This window comes from Tachysurus vachellii, chromosome 20 (assembly GCF_030014155.1).
Source record: "Tachysurus vachellii isolate PV-2020 chromosome 20, HZAU_Pvac_v1, whole genome shotgun sequence".
Lineage (NCBI taxonomy): Eukaryota > Metazoa > Chordata > Actinopteri > Siluriformes > Bagridae > Tachysurus > Tachysurus vachellii.
This window is the reverse complement of record NC_083479.1, coordinates 18,656,652-18,673,773: the sequence shown is the minus strand read 5'-3', so window position 1 is coordinate 18,673,773 and position 17,122 is coordinate 18,656,652. Positions and strand designations below refer to the sequence as shown.

Below are 17,122 nucleotides of genomic sequence, written 5' to 3'. Positions count from 1 at the left end.
GCCAGTTTTCCCCAAATCTCTTCTCAGGTGCTGTGTTGATCCCTTTGTCCACAGTGTAAGCACAAATAACAAGTCCAGAAGTCTTTTAACAATCTGATTATTGCTGTGTTAGAAAGATCTCTTAACCTGAAACAAACCTAAGGGAGCCAATTCAGGACATAAGAGCTGAGTTTTAATCTAATCTAAATGGTCACACAAACCTATTATGGACCCTCCACAATCAATTCATAGCTCTGTTCTTGACGTACTCAGTTCGATGGATCTGTTTAGGAAATAGGACCTTTTTCTAAATCCCACCAATGCAGAAGTGCTACAGTAAGTGATATAAAAAAACATTGCGGCTAGGCCTGTGACAGTAATTACATAATCATGTTATAGTAATTATATATGATTTGCTCCATACATTATGTACAGTATGTATTGTGTAGCATATAAACACACTTTTATTGTTTACTATCATACCTGGTTTTTGATCTGTGAACTACCTGCAACTAGTTTTGTCATGGATCACTGTACTATTTGGTGAATTTGTCAGTCATACTTAGAATCATATAGTATTTATTAACATTAGTCTATTGTCCAGTATCATCCACCACTTGTTTTGCTTATATAATCATCTACATTACAATGGTAATGGTCTTGTAAACGATTAATGCTTTCATTTGGTCTGGGGGATCTCCCATGGTGCGTAAGTCATTACTCAGATATGTATGTATAGCGGTGGTCTGGAACTACCAAATTTTCAGTTTTATTACTGGGCAGCACACATTCATAAGATACGGTGTTGGGTTGAATCACCTCATTTAGCATGGTGTAAGTTAGAAGGCCAATCATGTTCCTCATCCTCTATATCTGCTCTTATATACTCTTCTCTTCCAATTAAAACTTCTTCGTATGTTAAAAATTCTGTCGTATTTAATACTTTTAAAATGTGGTATCAATTTAGGAAACTTTTAAAGTTTGTAACTGCTTCTCCTTTAGGTCGGTTATGTAACAATCATCTTTTTCCCCCTTCGTGTCTGGATTCTTTTTTCTCAGTGTGGTATAGCAAAGGTATACACTGTTTTCTTGACTTATAATCAGATGGATTTTTTAACAGTTTTGCTAATTTGTCGTCATTGTATGGGCTACCCGCCAGCCACCTCTTTAGATATTTTCAAGTTAGACATTTTGTTCAAAAATGTTTTCCTGGAGGGGGCACGGTGGCTTAGTGGTTAGCACGTTCGCCTCACACCTCCAGGGTTGGGGGTTCGATTCCCGCCCCCGCCTTGTGTGTGTGGAGTTTGCATGTTCTCCCCGTGCCTCGGGGGTTTCCTCCGGGTACTCCGGTTTCCTTCCCCGGTCCAAAGACATGCATGGTAGGTTGATTGGCATCTCTGGAAAATTGTCCGTAGTGTGTGAGTGAATGAGAGAGTGTGTGTGTGTGTGTGTGTATGTGTGTGTGCCCTGCGATGGGTTGGCACTCCATCCAGGGTGTATCCTGCCTTGATGCCTGATGACGCCTGAGATAGGCACAGGCTCCCCGTGACCCGAGGTAGTTCGGATAAGCGGTAGAAAATGAGTGAGTGAGTGTTTTCCTGGCTTTCCCTCAGCTCCACCTCTCCAACAGTGGGAAGGCTTGCTTACGTATAAATCACAACAAAAAGGTGCTGTTTCTGAGATCTATAAAAGTATTCTGGATTTTTGTGACCAAACCACCTCCAAAACAAAGGCTACATGGGAGGGAGAACTGGGACTTCAGCTTGGGGTGGGATAGTGTTGTGAATGGCTTTGGTAATGTCTCATGTGCTTGTCTCGCACTTATCCAGTTTAAGGTCATTTATAGGGTGCATTTTTCTAAATATAGATTGTCTCAAATTTACCCAGATGTCAAGGACAAATGTGACAGATGCTCTAACTCACAATGTCACCTGAGTCACATGGTTTTTTTTTTCTGTCCATGACTATATAATTATTGGTCTGGTTATTTCAGTACTATGTCCACTAGTGTGCGAGTACATTTGCAAACCTGCCCATTGATTGCTATATTTGGACTTCTCAGTTAAACTCTATGCAAAAAGAAGTTATTAGCTTTACATCATTGTTGGCCAGACGACACCTTCTTCTTCAGTGGAAGTCCTCTGTCCCACCATCTCAATCACAATGGCTAAAGGATACAGCGGTTTTTATTAAGCTTGAGAAAATTAAATATACGATAAGAGGTAATACCTCCAGGTTTTTTCATAAATGGCAACCGTTTATTTCATATTTCACAGGCCTTCAGGTTTTGCCGGATTAGGTTTTCTTTTCTTTTGTAAATTTAAAATGACTTGTATTCGATAATTAAAAAGGGCCAGGACCCGGGGTGGGTGGGTGGTGGGTGGTTGGTTTTCTTCTTTTTCTTTTTACTTCCTATCCATTATTGTTATTATTGTTATTGTTGTAATTATTTTACTTCACTCCTTTTTCAAGGAAGCTGACTGGTTTAAATACTATTGGTGACTGGTGGCATTGATGCATGAGTTTATAGTGTTTACTTTAGATCCAGTTCTCAAACCAGACACATTCATTCATTCATTCATTCATTCATCTTCTACCGCTTATCTGAACTACCTCGGGTCACGGGGAGCCTGTGCCTATCTCAGGCGTCATTGGGCATCAAGGCAGGATACACCCTGGACGGAGTGCCAACCCATCGCAGGGCACACACACACTCTCATTCACTCATGCACTCACACACTACAGACAATTTTCCAGAGATGCCAATCAACCTACCATGCATGTCTTTGGACTGGGGGAGGAAACCGGAGTACCCGGAGGAAACCCCCGAGGCACAGGGAGAACATGCAAACTCCACACACACAAGGCGGAGGCGGGAATCGAACCCCGACCATGGAGGTGTGAGGCGAATGTGCTAACCAGTAAGCCACCGTGCCCCCCTTTTTAGACACATTAATAGGTTAAATCACTAACAGTGAGAAAACAATTACTCAAAACACACAATCACTATGTTATAGCTTGTTTCAAAACAAGTATACAATAATTAAAAAAAACAACTGCATTAGCATGTGATGTCATATCTGGTTGCTGCCCGGATGCGCAACAGTCTGAAAATCTAGAAAAACTGAACCCAGGAGCTTTAAATATTATAATTTCTATAAATTCAAATGTAAATTTGTTACAAAGAATAATAGCAGACAGACTTGCTGAAGGTGCAGTAAGCTCTTCCGCGTCTGCTTTCACCAAATGTTTAAAACGCTTTAATGTGCTAGGCTCTGATTAACTGTACCTGAGATTTTAGATACTTGAATGTTAACAAAACTAGCTGCAATGAAACTACACATGATGTGGAATGTTTCTGATATAATGTCAACCAAACAAATTAAAAGTCAGTATTGCTCAATTATCAGTCTGTAACCCGGGCTCTGATTCTCTCTCTCGTCTAACTTAAGGATTTAAGTTATGAAGTTGAAAATCAGACCAGGAACTTGCAATGAGCTGAATTCAGTGTGTACACAACGTTTGAAGCCTAAACCATGTAAAAACCACAGCCTGGAGATCATAATACTTCTCAAACAACCCAGATATTCCCATTTACCAGCTCATGCTCCACTTCAATAATAAAAGAGGTGATGAATCATTTGTGTTAATATACTTGTGAAAAAGCCTGTAGCTACAACGTGCACTCGGCAACCAGATTTAGATTAACACTTATGACTCACAATCGAAGGCATGGTCTGAGGCAGCATTTAACTGAGAGATAAGGACCCCGAGCGAGAAAGAGCATTCGAAGGAAAACCGACGGCTTTCCCGGCGTCCCTCTCTTTTCAGATTGTCGAGTTTAATTTCCATCCATCTCTCTTCTCAACTTTCTCTGCATTCTCAAACAGAGCAGGACATCTCAAACTTTTCACATCTGCCGTTTCCCACAACGCTAAAGCTGCTGAGTCTCACAGGTACACCCTAACACTTTGCACTGTGAACTCAATTATCACTCTTGTATATATTCCCCCCCTTGTGACTCAGAGAACACTTATTTTTAACTCCTAAACACTAATTGATATTCCAGGCTAACAAGATACTTTGGATATGTCTCGTTAAGGAACAAAGAAATCTCAGGATCTTTAAAAATGAGGGTAAGAGTACTCCTTTGTTTAGCAACAGAGTAAACCCACCATATCAGATTCAACATGGCCAATGTAAATATCGTGCTCAAATTATTAGCCAAGACCAGGTGCTCTATTGTTGGCTCTTGTAATAGTAACGAGCACAAAAGCAGAATGCTGTGAACAGAAAATATGGAAAAATACAGACGCTGGAGAATAGTGGGTGAGCAGCAGAATGGATTTACTATGATGATAGCACAGCAGAACGCTGTAGTAGATAATGTCAAGCTTGTGTGGCGGTGTTTGTATTCTCTTATGCACCGTATCTTATTCCCCCTGAAGTCCTACACAAAACCTAAGGCTTGTTGACTAGCTTTACTGCATTGCAAACCAGATCATTGTCTAACCCTAACCCTAACCCTAACCCAAACCAGATCACTGTCTCACTATACACTACAATTGAACGTAGTTTGAAGATGTTCTTACCGTCTGGTTGTCTTCATAAAGCTTGAGGTCGTAGCCACTGAGCTCCACACAGAATATAATCGCAGTTACACCCTCGAAGCAGTGGATCCACTTCTTTCTCTCTGAACGCTGGCCACCCACATCTACCATCTTGAAAGTGAGCTCTTTGAAGGTAAACTTGTTCTCAACAATGCCGGTGGTCATGTCACGAGAACGCAGGATGTCCTCGACAGTCGGGATGTACTCGGGTGCTGAAATTCTGTCCAAGTCGTTCAGGTAGTAGGCAGTGTTGTCCTCGAGATGATACTCGTTGGAGCGCTGGAAACATTCCTGAACTCCTGAATCAGCCCACAAGCGCTTCATCACTCCAAGAAGCTCAGGCGTGATCTCCCCTTTGCTCTCAGCAGGACCCGTTAGGGCGAAGAGCTGGACAGCATCGTAGGCCCGGTCAGGGTTGTGGAAGTCAATCTTGAGTGTTGCCAGAGCTCGGATGATGCGTGTAAGAGAATCAATGGCATTGTAAAGGATCAAGGGTTTGTATTCCTTGCATGCTTCGAGGTTGAAGCCACCACTGTGGATGATCTTCATTTGCTTGACGATAGTGCTCTTGCCTGAGTTGCTGGTACCGAGGAGCAGCAGTTTGATCTCACGCCTCTGTCGCTGGCTCTCTGAGCGTAGGTGCCGGTCAATGCGCCTTGAGCGTCTGGCTGCCTCTTTTTCCTCCGAACTCTGACGGCACCCCATGGTCAATTATGGGTTACACACCCGCACCCGCACACACACACACTCACACACACCCACACACTCCACAGCACCCCAAAAGTCCAGACCACAGTTCCAAGTTCCAAGGTTTGGAAAGAAGAGAAAATAGAAGAAGTTGAGGAAAAAATGTCCAATTTTGATTGTGCCACCCAGGTCCAAAGAGAAGGCACAAGCCTTACACCTTGCCAAGTGGATTTAGGCTACATGCATCCAAGTTCAACAGTTAGTCTTTGTACTATCACAAACTGGCATTCATCGATACCAGGACATTGTGTAAAAACACAGACTCCAATCCTGCTTCACCAATGTGGCTTCCTTTTTATATCTCAGACACTGGGGGGTTATACCAGGGGACACCCCCCCAGAAAGCAACGCTTAAAGTGAGCCTGTCAGTGCTGAGAGAAAGAGTGTAGGTCAAGCAAAAGCACCTCTGCATCCACCCACATTTTATAAAGCAAGTAATCCTCGGTATTCCACCAGGCGCGAGCATCGGATGTTATTCAACATTGCTTCAGTTCTTACTTTGTAAAATGTCTTTTCTCCTTACAGCTGGGCAGAAATCATGCTCTGTAAACACATATACACACTTTTCAGACTTCTGGGCACCAGATTGTCCTACTGTTTCTTCGTTGCATAAGCCAACACTTCTCAGGCAGCCAAAGACATGGGTTCCTGAAGGATAAATAAGAGTCACATATTAGATTTGATGACAGGCAAACAGACACGTGGAGTAAAAAACGGTGGTTAAAATAACACAACAGCAAGCGAATAAGAACCTCTTGTGGTTTAGAGTGGGTCTGTCCGTGCTTGTTTTACACGGTTGGCTTTAAAGGTGGATAATCTTGTGAGAACTTTGTGTAAGACTAAAGTTCTGTTTCTTAAACACTTTTTAAACAACCACTGATTTATCCCCCTTGTTGATTCAAATAATCTGATGTGATACTGTCAGCATCAAGGGTTAGTTTCCTATTTACCAGGAAACTACTTGCTGCTGTTTGATCATATCAGTGTTTTAAACATGTGCCAGAGCCAGAATCCAATTAGACTGTAAAGTCTGGTGTTTTCAGGACTTTAATATATCAAATGTCCAGAAATCAATGTAATGGAAGTGTGAAACCTGTTACACCCACACACACACACACACACACACACACACACACACAATGCACAGTTCTTCTCCAGCAAACAATGACACTTCAATTACAAAAGTAGAATAAACAAGCGGATACTAAATACACCTTTGTACATGTGAAAGTGTACCATTTAAATTCAGGGTAACCAAATACACACACACATAGCCACACACACACACACTTCTCTGTTCTCATTCAGTCCAGACCTAGCTACCACCCAATTTGTTTTCTAGCTTTCACTGTCTATTCTATTCTTATGTGTTTATTTATTCCTCCTGATTTCTGCATTCTTGTGTTGCCCCAAAGCGAATCGATGTACACATACATACAAACACACATACACACACGCACACACACACACACACACACTGACAGATAGATGCACACAGAGCCAGACAGGGTGTGAAACGAAAACAGATGCGGAATGAATGTCCTTGCCTGTAGACATCACTTTTCCACTCGGTTGGCCGCTTCCACTAAGCTAAATTAAAGTAAGCTAAACAAGATAAAGCAGCTAGCTGATCGGACTACGTTTACTAACTTTGGCTAAAATCCATTTCTTATATTCTGCTGTGAGGTATAAACCTTAAAAACATTTGAAAAGCACTACTGAAAGTAGACTGCTTCTGACACATAGTGAGCTGTAAATTCTTTTAAGCAAAATAAGAGTAATGAAGTGAAGGGTTTGCTTACTTTTCTATGCAGTGCCTGGTACTCATGTCACAAACAATCTCTATGCGGATATAATGACATCTTCTCTTTAGCCGTTTGGCTTAACTCTTTTTCCCAGTGGACAAAACATGGTTTTGTTGTGCCCATGTTCAGTCTTTGTCAAGTCTCACTCCCCCAGTGGTGTTAATATGAAGCTTACATGAAAGTACAGTATACACTCAGGGCTTTATGAATTTGTAGTGTTTCATAAGTATTTCTGTTGTTATCTAGAATACTATGGGTGATATATTCATAGAAAGGTCTAAAAGAACAAGATCAGTTCATTTTTATCCAACAAATGGTTATATCTTTAAAGTAAATGTTGATATCAAACCCATTTCCGCTTTCTGAGGTGCTCCAAGTGCTTGTTCATACAGTAAGCAGCAAAATTTGTATCTTCAACCAATAAATTCTGCAGAAGGTTATCAACAGAGGGAAAAAAAACATGTCTCACACTGAAAGCCAACTAAGTCCTGGCTCATTTTACTGTAGATCAGAAAATTGAAAATGTCTGATAAGTTAAATGGTATGCCAGTGTACTGATAAAAAAGCTTAATATAAACTCTACACTGATCAGATTATCTACTATACTATGTATTTTTGTAGTAAAGATGCACAAGAGAGTCAAAATATGTGAGCTAGCTACTGGATATATGAAGTAAGTAACCTATACAAGGATACGATTCTAGAGTCATTTTGTTTCCAGGAAGAAATGCAAATATGAAATATGAAAACCGAATCGCACGCTGCCTTCCTGTTTAAGACATCACTGTCTTTCCGTTCACGTGTTTCTTTATGCCTTTGAGTGCGTTAAATCACGTTCTTGTTAAAACCTCCATGACAATAACCTTATTAATGATTGACTGCGCACAGCTGTAATGGCGAGCTCTATTCAGATTGAAAAATGCACTCCAGAGTGGAATGAATGGACGTCGAAGCTGACACATTGGTAGAGAAGCTTGTGCCTGTGGGAGTGGGGGGTAAATAGAGGAGCTTTGTGGCAGGTCGTGTGCTGTTTGCTGTGGAATGAATGGGAAATAGTGCAATGGCCTACTTTCAAGTCAGAGAGTCAATGCAGAGAGTTCGGCTTCTGTCTCTACGTCTTGTTATAATGTGCGACAAATGTATGACGCGCTATATTGTGGACTTAGTTAAACATCACAAAAAATAAAGTGTTACTCTATTTTCCTTTAACTGACTTGACTCATTTGTAAAGAATTCAGAGGAAAAACTCCATTATAAACATCCATTATAAAATATTCCAGCAGTTCTTCCAAACTGAATAATTAAACCTTCATCACACAACGGCAGCAGCGCTATACATCATTTAAAAGTGTAAATTAATTGTTAGCATTCTACCTCTACTGAGCTGCTGTGCGGCCTGGAAGAAAGAAAAGTAAAAGTAATTATAAAAAAGTGTGTCAGGAAATTCTGTTTAGTGAGAAACACTGAGCACTTGAGAAAAAAGAAAAAAACGGCTCCTGTAGGATTTCACAGTTTTGAGATAGCAGAAATTAACCCAATATTTAGAGAAGCATACAATTTTTTTTTTAAAATTAGCACATTCAGCCAACGTGTCAGGTGCTGATGCCTCTGTGGTAACGGAATCCAGACATTCATTCATTCATTCATTTTCTACCGCTTATCCGTACCACCTCGGGTCACGGGGAGCCTGTGCCTATCTCAGGCGTCATCGGGCATCAAGGAAGGATACACCCTGGACGGAGTGCCAACCCATCGCAGGGCACACACACACTCATTCACTCACACACTAAGGACAATTTTTCCAGAGATGCCAATCAACCTACCATGCATGTCTTTGGACCAGGGGAGGAAACCGGAGTACCCGGAGGAAACCCCCGAGGCACGGGGAGAACATGCAAACTCCACACACAAGGCGGAGGCGGGAATCGAACCCCCAACCCTGGAGGTGTGAGGCAAACGTGCTAACCACTAAGACCCTGCCCCAAAAGACAGACATGGGTTTTATTAATAAAACAATAAATTAACAAAGACAGGAAAACACTAGAGCAACATGACAACACATACAAAAAGAATGAAATCCAAATACCTAAACCAGACACCACCATGTAACAACCGCTAACACAAAACAACAGGTATAAACAGGGAGGGTAATTAGCAAGACATGAGGAACAGTGCTGCAGAGGCAGGAAAGGGATAAGGATGAGGCGGGGTAAACACACGTAAGAACACAAAACATAAACAAAGACTCATGGCACAGAATATACTGTAAACAAACCACTTCTGTAATGCTCCTAGTGTTCCAGCAGGGAATTGTCAAGGCCATCAAGACACAAAAGCCTCGATTCATGTGTGCGGAAGAGGAGCACAGCTCTCATAGAAAGTCATTACATATACAGTATGTCTTCAGTACTAGGAGAAGTAAAAGAAGTATCTTATGCCTGCAATTTTACATTTACAGGATCTAACAGATGCCTTTATCCAGAGCAACTTACATTTTATCTCATTTTGGGCCTTGCTCAGGGGCCTAGCAGTGGCAGCTTAGTGGACCTGGGATTCAAACTCACAACCTCCTATTCAGTACCCCAATGCCTTAATTACTACGCCACCACAAACTGCCTATGGATGAAGGTCCTCAATTACACAACGCAGCAACAATTATACTTTTTTTCACATAATTATTTTGGAGGAAATAGGTTCATTTTAGCAGATTTCATTTAATAGTCAATTTAGTCAATTTAATTGAATTAATTTCAAAGTTACAGTGCAAAGTTTTCCAGAAGGTATAAAAAAAAAACCCTGGAATTAAAGCAAGGCTTGAATATACAGTATGTTTACATTTACATTTAATGTCACGAATTGCCACAAGACATTATCACTGATGATTCAGCATCCATTCCTTTACCAGCGTTTCCTTTATCTCAAAATTTCCCATGTTCCTGGAAACCTCCATAGACTCCTCTGTCCATAGACATCTTTTTTCAGAAAATGTCACTATATTAACAATCAAACACGCTTTAATATATATTTAAATGCGCCGCACACCAATTAAATCGCAGTATACATGATAACATTAGAACAAATGCATTCTGTTACAGAAAATTAATCAGCTCCTCCTGACCAATCAGAATCAAACGTTCGACAGAATGTGCTGTATAATTTAATATTACGTTAAACAACGCATCTTTCATTTTATAATCATCTTTCGTCACTCTGTGTGTGTGTGTCAAGTCTTTACTTTCACTTCCAGCTTGCAGCTCTAAGCTCCAGTCATGCCCTACACACACTCTTCTCTTTTTAATCCGCCGTTATTAATTAGAATTCTATTATACTCCTGTAAATAAATCAGTCTAATAATTTCCACACGTTTTTAAATGAATATGTTTTAATTAAGTGTGTTAGAGGTATTATGTCGTGTCATTCAGTAAGCTGAATAAAAACGCTGAAATAAAACCTAGCAGAATTTTTTTAATAAACGGAATTTCTGCAAAACTGAAATAAACAGCTATTTTAATCCTATAATAAATCCCATAATTCTCGTCAGTTCTAAACAACATGCCAGGCCAAACAGAGGCGTAAGCTAGAGTACGTGTGTGAACTTGTGTCTTGTGTCATTGCCAATCCACGTCTGCGTTCAGAACTAGCTGCATAAGCTCTCATGTTAATATCGCTAACATAGCTAAATATTCAATAATCCGGCAGCAGATAGGCATTACATAACATTTAGCGACTTAGCTACCTTGCAAGTTAGCTGCATTTTTCCATAAACTAGCAAGTCATAGCGGCTAATCCAATGTGATATTCTTAGTCAAAGTTAGGAAAAGTTTCACAGGTTTAATAATTGTCTAAAGTTTTAAGATCACAGAGCCTTGAGAATGAAATGTGGCTAATGATGTTCAAAGGATGCAGATGCTACATGCTAAGAACATTTCTTTCTAAAGTTCCTATAAAATCAGGAGGCTAAGAACAGTTAATTGTCCACTGAACCCTTAAATATCTCTTGAAGAACCATTTTTGTAAGGTAGCTATATCTCAGCAAGAGTGTTTATTCTGTTTTTATTTTATATTCAGGTGATAATATCAGGCGATTAACCTCATCATTAGATATCAGGAATTTTTAAATAAAGGTTTATCTATTCCACAAATATCAAGCTTTAATTACACACCAGTTCAGTAGTTAAGACTAGATCCTAGCATTTGGAAGGTTATGAGTCCGACTACCTCCCATGTAGGTAACAAAAGCGTCAATAAATACAGTACATCTGACACTACCATCTGACTGAACCTTCAGTGCTTGTCACAACTCGAAAAGTAAACGGCAACATGATTGATGCTCTTCACCGGCTCACTAATGCTCTCCATTACTCAATATACACTGCGTTTAATATCTAAATACTTACACATGCCAATGACCACAAAAAACATGACCACACTCTGTATAGCTGATATTCAGCATATATATCTTCAATCGTCAAATTCGATTTAAATAATTGTTCAATTAGTGATTAGGCACCACACGAGTGCATATAATATACGTTTAGCGTTATTGATTTCTTTCTATTTATCCTGATAATTAATAATTGATCGCTCATAATATACGAATACATTCAATACATCATCACGAAGCATCATCTGCGTCACTCCGCCTCATACAAACACACCTCTCACCATTCACATAAGAGGTTTTCATTGATTAAATTGTATTTATAGAGTTACTGCGTCACCTATTTCTATTGAAAGTAAACTAAACTGGTCATGTTTGTCCATCCGTCCAGTTTTCTGTAGCACTTCTCCTATTCATAAAGATTGGAGCAATGATCTCAGAGAGCTACAAATTTAACTTAAACATTTCAAACCAGGAATCTTATGTTAAGAGTGATTCAGGACCAATGTCAGAGCAACTTTGAGCAAGGAAAATACAACCGCTTTTATCTTAGAGAGTAGGCGGGGTTTAACCTGTTTCTAGGTATGACACATTGTTTTGAAGACTGTAATTGGTTGTCCAATAAAAAAATAGGAGCGCTTTTAAAATCTGGTCTATTATAAACCTTCACTTTGTCTCTATGTTAAGATATTTGAGTCTATATTATGTAGGGATTACGTTCATGGCCGATCATATTATAGATGCGCTAACATCTGCATGTTATAAATGTAACGTAAATGTAAATGTAAACATCTCTGACACAGAGCAGAAATGTCATAAAGACAAATTATATAATTTTTGCCGCTTTGGCATTTCAGCTCTGTTTCAGAGTATCTTTAATTGACGCAGTGGCAGAATATATATATAAATATGTTATCTCTGATATGATTAATCACAAAAATAATCCCTACATGATCTAATTTGTATCATCTTATTAACTCACTTTCCTTATTAAATATTGTATATAACACATTTATTACACATTTCTTCTCCCTTTTTATCTTTCAGCCATTTTCTCCTCTGATAAAGAAACTCTTAATCCTCTTAAAAGTCGTCACTACTCCTCACACTACTTGCCCTTAAGAGCTCTTTTAAGGGTTAAGATGCTTTGTGATACGATGATTTGCTCTTTACACTAAGAATTTTAATGAATATGGGTCCTGGAGTCTATCCCAGGGGACTAGGGGCACAAGGCGGTGGAACTCCCTTTATAGGTCGCCAGTACATTAGAAGGCACAATCACACACACACACAGTACAGACAATTTAGAAATGCCAGTCTGCCTACACATGTCTTTAAACTAGGGGTGGAAACCAGAGATCCTGAAGGTAACCCCTAAAGCACAGGGAGAACATGTAAACCCCACACACACTGTGCGGAGACCAAAATTGAACCCTCAACCTGTTTGTTACATAAATCAGTGTGAACCTCACAGTCACTTATAGTCACTTTTATGATGATTTAATTAGTGACTTATTAGGTATGTGTATAATTAGAATCTGTGGTTCATCTGAATGCTGTGTATTAGTATTGTGTGTATATGTAGTGGATATGCAGTATCATTATATTTTATATTGTAAATATTTATCAATATATTTGAAATCGGAAAGGTGAGATGATTTTTACATTCAATGTCATCATATCAACAAATATAAAATAGAAATAAAGTCAGAGATCATCACACACACACACACACACAAACACACACTCATTGTACTGAAAATGAAACAGAATGTTCTGTCCCGATTCACCTTTCATTTCCCCTCTGTTTGCCTAAACCTTTCGTTTCCTTTTACTCGACAGGTGTAATAATCATCACATGAATAAAAAGTTCCACTTAAACAGAGTCTCAGTTCTGCTTACATACAGAAGTAGAGGAATTGTTACACAATTCACACTGTTAGTCTCACTAAACATGCCTGGCTGTAAGGGGAGTTCACACCTGCTAATCTTATTCAGCACACACAATAATGTGATTGTGGAAAAGTTCAAATTCTGAAGATTCTTTATTTCTGTTTCAAGGACGGAAGACAAAACATACATTTATCCACACACATTTATCTGAGAGAGAGAGAGAGAGAGAGAGAGAGAGAGAGAGAGAGAGAGAGAGAGAGAGAGAGCACATAACACATAATGTTTGGTCCTTACATTAATGTTTTCGTTACTGACATTAGATGGATAGATAGATAGATAGATAGATAGATAGATAGATAGATAGATAGATAGATAGATAGACAGACAGACAGACAGACAGATAGATTTCAAACATGTTATTAATCTATTTAATTATTTTTTAATTTAATTTTTTTTATTTTACTTAAAAAGTATAGAACTATAGTATTATAGAAGAGAAACAAAGAGCATTTGCTTATGAAATATTAAGAATAAGGATAATGCATGATCAGAGTCTGTAGTCTGAGATAAAAGCGTACGAGGTTTTAATGTGTGTGTGTTTATACTGTGTGTGTCGTGGGCAGCGCTGCTGTTCAGTTTGCATGACGCCTCGGCTGGAAACCACCTATTAAACTGCAGGGATGAAATTATATCTGCGTTGCACATAATTAAGTGAAGTCTTGAAACTGTAATGCAAGCCCCTGCAGCTGAGCCCTAACAATTCTCACCCTTCATTCGACCACCTGATCTCCCACCAGCCTTTATTCTGATTCACGACGGACTTTCACGCTGTCTCCAGATGTCTTCGTCATGTCCTGAGCACACTAAACTCTACACCATGGCCAGAAGAAAACGCAAAGCCAAGTGCTCTGAGTTCACCTAGAGTTTAGGCCTGCCAGCTGCGGTGTTTACTGTGCACTGTTGACGTCAAAGCACCATCCCCCAGCCCTGTCCCTTAATAATATTCTGGTAAACTATTGGGAAGGGAGGAGGGAGGAGGGATTCCTGTGTCCGTCACATTAACATCCGCTTTCCTCTCCACGTGACTCATGGCCCAGAATCAGACAATCATTGATTAGTGTGCACATTATCGCTGTACTGGATCAACACAGAGCGAACAAACCCTCACACACACACACAAACACAAACACACACACGTGTCAGATTGGTCTGTCTGAGTCCACCATGCATGAATCACTAAAGTACAAAAATAAAGCTATCATAAGGATATCATAATAAAAACAAATATTGCCATTACTTTTGTGTACTGTTACGACTTCCACCCACATATACAGTGAATGGAGGAGGCGTGGCCTGCGTGCCTGTATAAGTAGGAGGTGTGGCTTCTGTGAATTATATTCCAAGAGAAAGAGGCGTGGCCTTAAAGAGTGTTTCATAGTGAAGGAGGTGTTTCCTTTATGCCTGTACTTTAGGTAAAGGAGGTGTGGTCTTTATGCCCGTATCTTAGTGAAGCAGGCCTTTACGTTTGCTCTTAGTAAAGCAGGTGTGGCCATCATGTTTACTCTTAGTGAAGGAGGTGTGGCCATAATGTTTGCTATTAGTCAAGGGGTGTGGCCTTTATGATTACTATTAGTGAAGTAGGTGTGGCCATTATGTTTACTCTTAGTGATGGAGGTATTGCCATTATGTTTGCTATTAGTGAAGGTGGTGTGGCCATTATGTTTGCTACTAGTGAAGAAGGTGTGGCCATTATGTTTGCTATTAGTGAAAAAAGTGCGGCCATTATGTTTGCTATTAGTGAAAAAGGTGCGGCAGTCATGCCTTTGTCTTATTGAAGGAGGTGTGGCCTTTATGCCTGTCTCATTGTTAAAGATGATTGAATGAGTGTGTGAGTGTGAGCTCAGTAAACCTGTGTCCTATCCAGCATGTAATCCTGTTACACTTCAATAAAATCCAACATAAACAAACACACATTTCTAATACGAATTAAAAATATAAACATTACTATTAATCCTGAAACTAATAATCCTATCAGACGACATGGTATAATAGTGGACATTTGTGTGGTTCTTTCATTAAAAGTTGGTCATAAATAATGAGCATTATATTCAGCAAGATTTATGTTAAAGTCAGACTCACAGTTTAAGGAGAGAATGTGGGATGACCGTTTGAGTGTGAGCAGGGTCACCCAGCAGACAGCACGTGATTGGCCTCTTTAATCACACTGAAAGCCATAAACTGTAATAAATAATCTGTAGTTGCACACAAACCCCTTTTGTTTCTCTTCTTGGAAATCAAAGCACAGGCATTGTTGGGAAAGTTTGCTTTGAAATGTGGTTTGCTATGGGAAGTGAACCGGAGTAAAATCTCACGTCATTGTATTCACTATCACAAAGATGTCACATTCTGTTAATTACTGTACCCTCCCAGTTTCCTTTTTTTAAAGAAGAAAAAAACTCTTTTTGTTATTAAAGGCACGGGTTTTCAATCTGACTGCATTGGAAATAGATTGTGGCATCGGAAACTTTAATGGATGACACATGACTCCAAACAGCTATTTAACTGTTCTAGTGAATTCCAGCTCTAAGGATCATGAGTCTTTTTTGGCAGGCAGGGTGAGAAAAGGAAAAAAGTAGATAATAATAATAATAATAATAATAATAATAATAATAATAATAATAATAATAATAATAATAATAATAAAAGACTTTAGACTTAAGGAATGTCATTTTTAAACCAGTAAACTTATCTAGCCTGCGCTATGAATTGTCATTCATTAATGAAGGTGTTATAACTGCTCAAGAAACTAATAACCCAATTGAAAACAGTGGGAGTTATGAATATTAATGACATGGGGTAATACATTTTAATGAAATGTAAATTATTAAGTCATCCATATTCTCAATATCCCAAGCTAGCTCACATTTGTCCCAGGTGGGATTCCAGTATCTATATAATATTCTAAAGTTATGTTATATAACTTTATATACACAACAGTAACTGCACATGTTAGCTAGTACACATGTTTTGTGGCTAATCCTCATCCTCTAATCTCTGACACTTTAAATTTAAAGACATGGACGATATGTCATTGTATAAATATATAATCTGAAATAAATTATAAAACATAATTGTTTGGGTTGTAGCTTCCTACAGGACAGCATTTTTTTTATTAGATGCTAGTTAAATTAGCAAAGTGAACTGGATACAAAAAGTTCTGATTAAAGCAAAAAAAAAAAAAAAATGTAATAAGCAAGGAAGGTTAGAGATGTTCTAACTTTGTGAAAAGCTCTACTATAAAAATGATACTATAAATGTTTAGTATTAACTATGTTAGCTTCTTGAAAAATGAAAGCAAGTCATGCGGCATAACTTTGAGTGTTAGCTTTCATTTTGTTATTGTTTAGTATCGTGAGAATCTAACCCTAGTAAATAGCAATTAGCTAGCTAAATAGCCCATCTTTAGCTAGCTTTTCTCATTAGCAATGTTTCAGTAATTAATCCTGTTAGCAACAAGTTTTTTTTTTTTTAAAAAACGCTAGAAATGGAAAATGTTATCATTTTTATAACTAAACTGGTAACACTAGCATGGCTACTAACACTCAATTAAATCAAGCTCAAATGGCTAATACTAAATGCAGTTAGCTAGCTTCACAACAAGCTAAAGTGGATTATATAAAAGATTTAGATACTGTAGTTCTCAGTGC

General features: G+C 38.9%; 1 protein-coding gene across 1 annotated transcript in view; it reads right to left on the bottom strand.

Annotated features, from left to right (window-relative positions):
- The window catches only part of gnaz (guanine nucleotide binding protein (G protein), alpha z polypeptide), a 54,175-nt gene that overhangs the window by 16,853 nt on the left and 20,200 nt on the right, over positions 1-17,122 (bottom strand). Inside the window, exon 2 of the mRNA XM_060895931.1 lies at positions 4,572-5,984. Within this exon, the coding sequence (XP_060751914.1) occupies positions 4,572-5,294 (723 nt within the window). The 5' untranslated portion in view covers positions 5,295-5,984. The remainder of the gene's footprint in view (positions 1-4,571; positions 5,985-17,122) is intronic.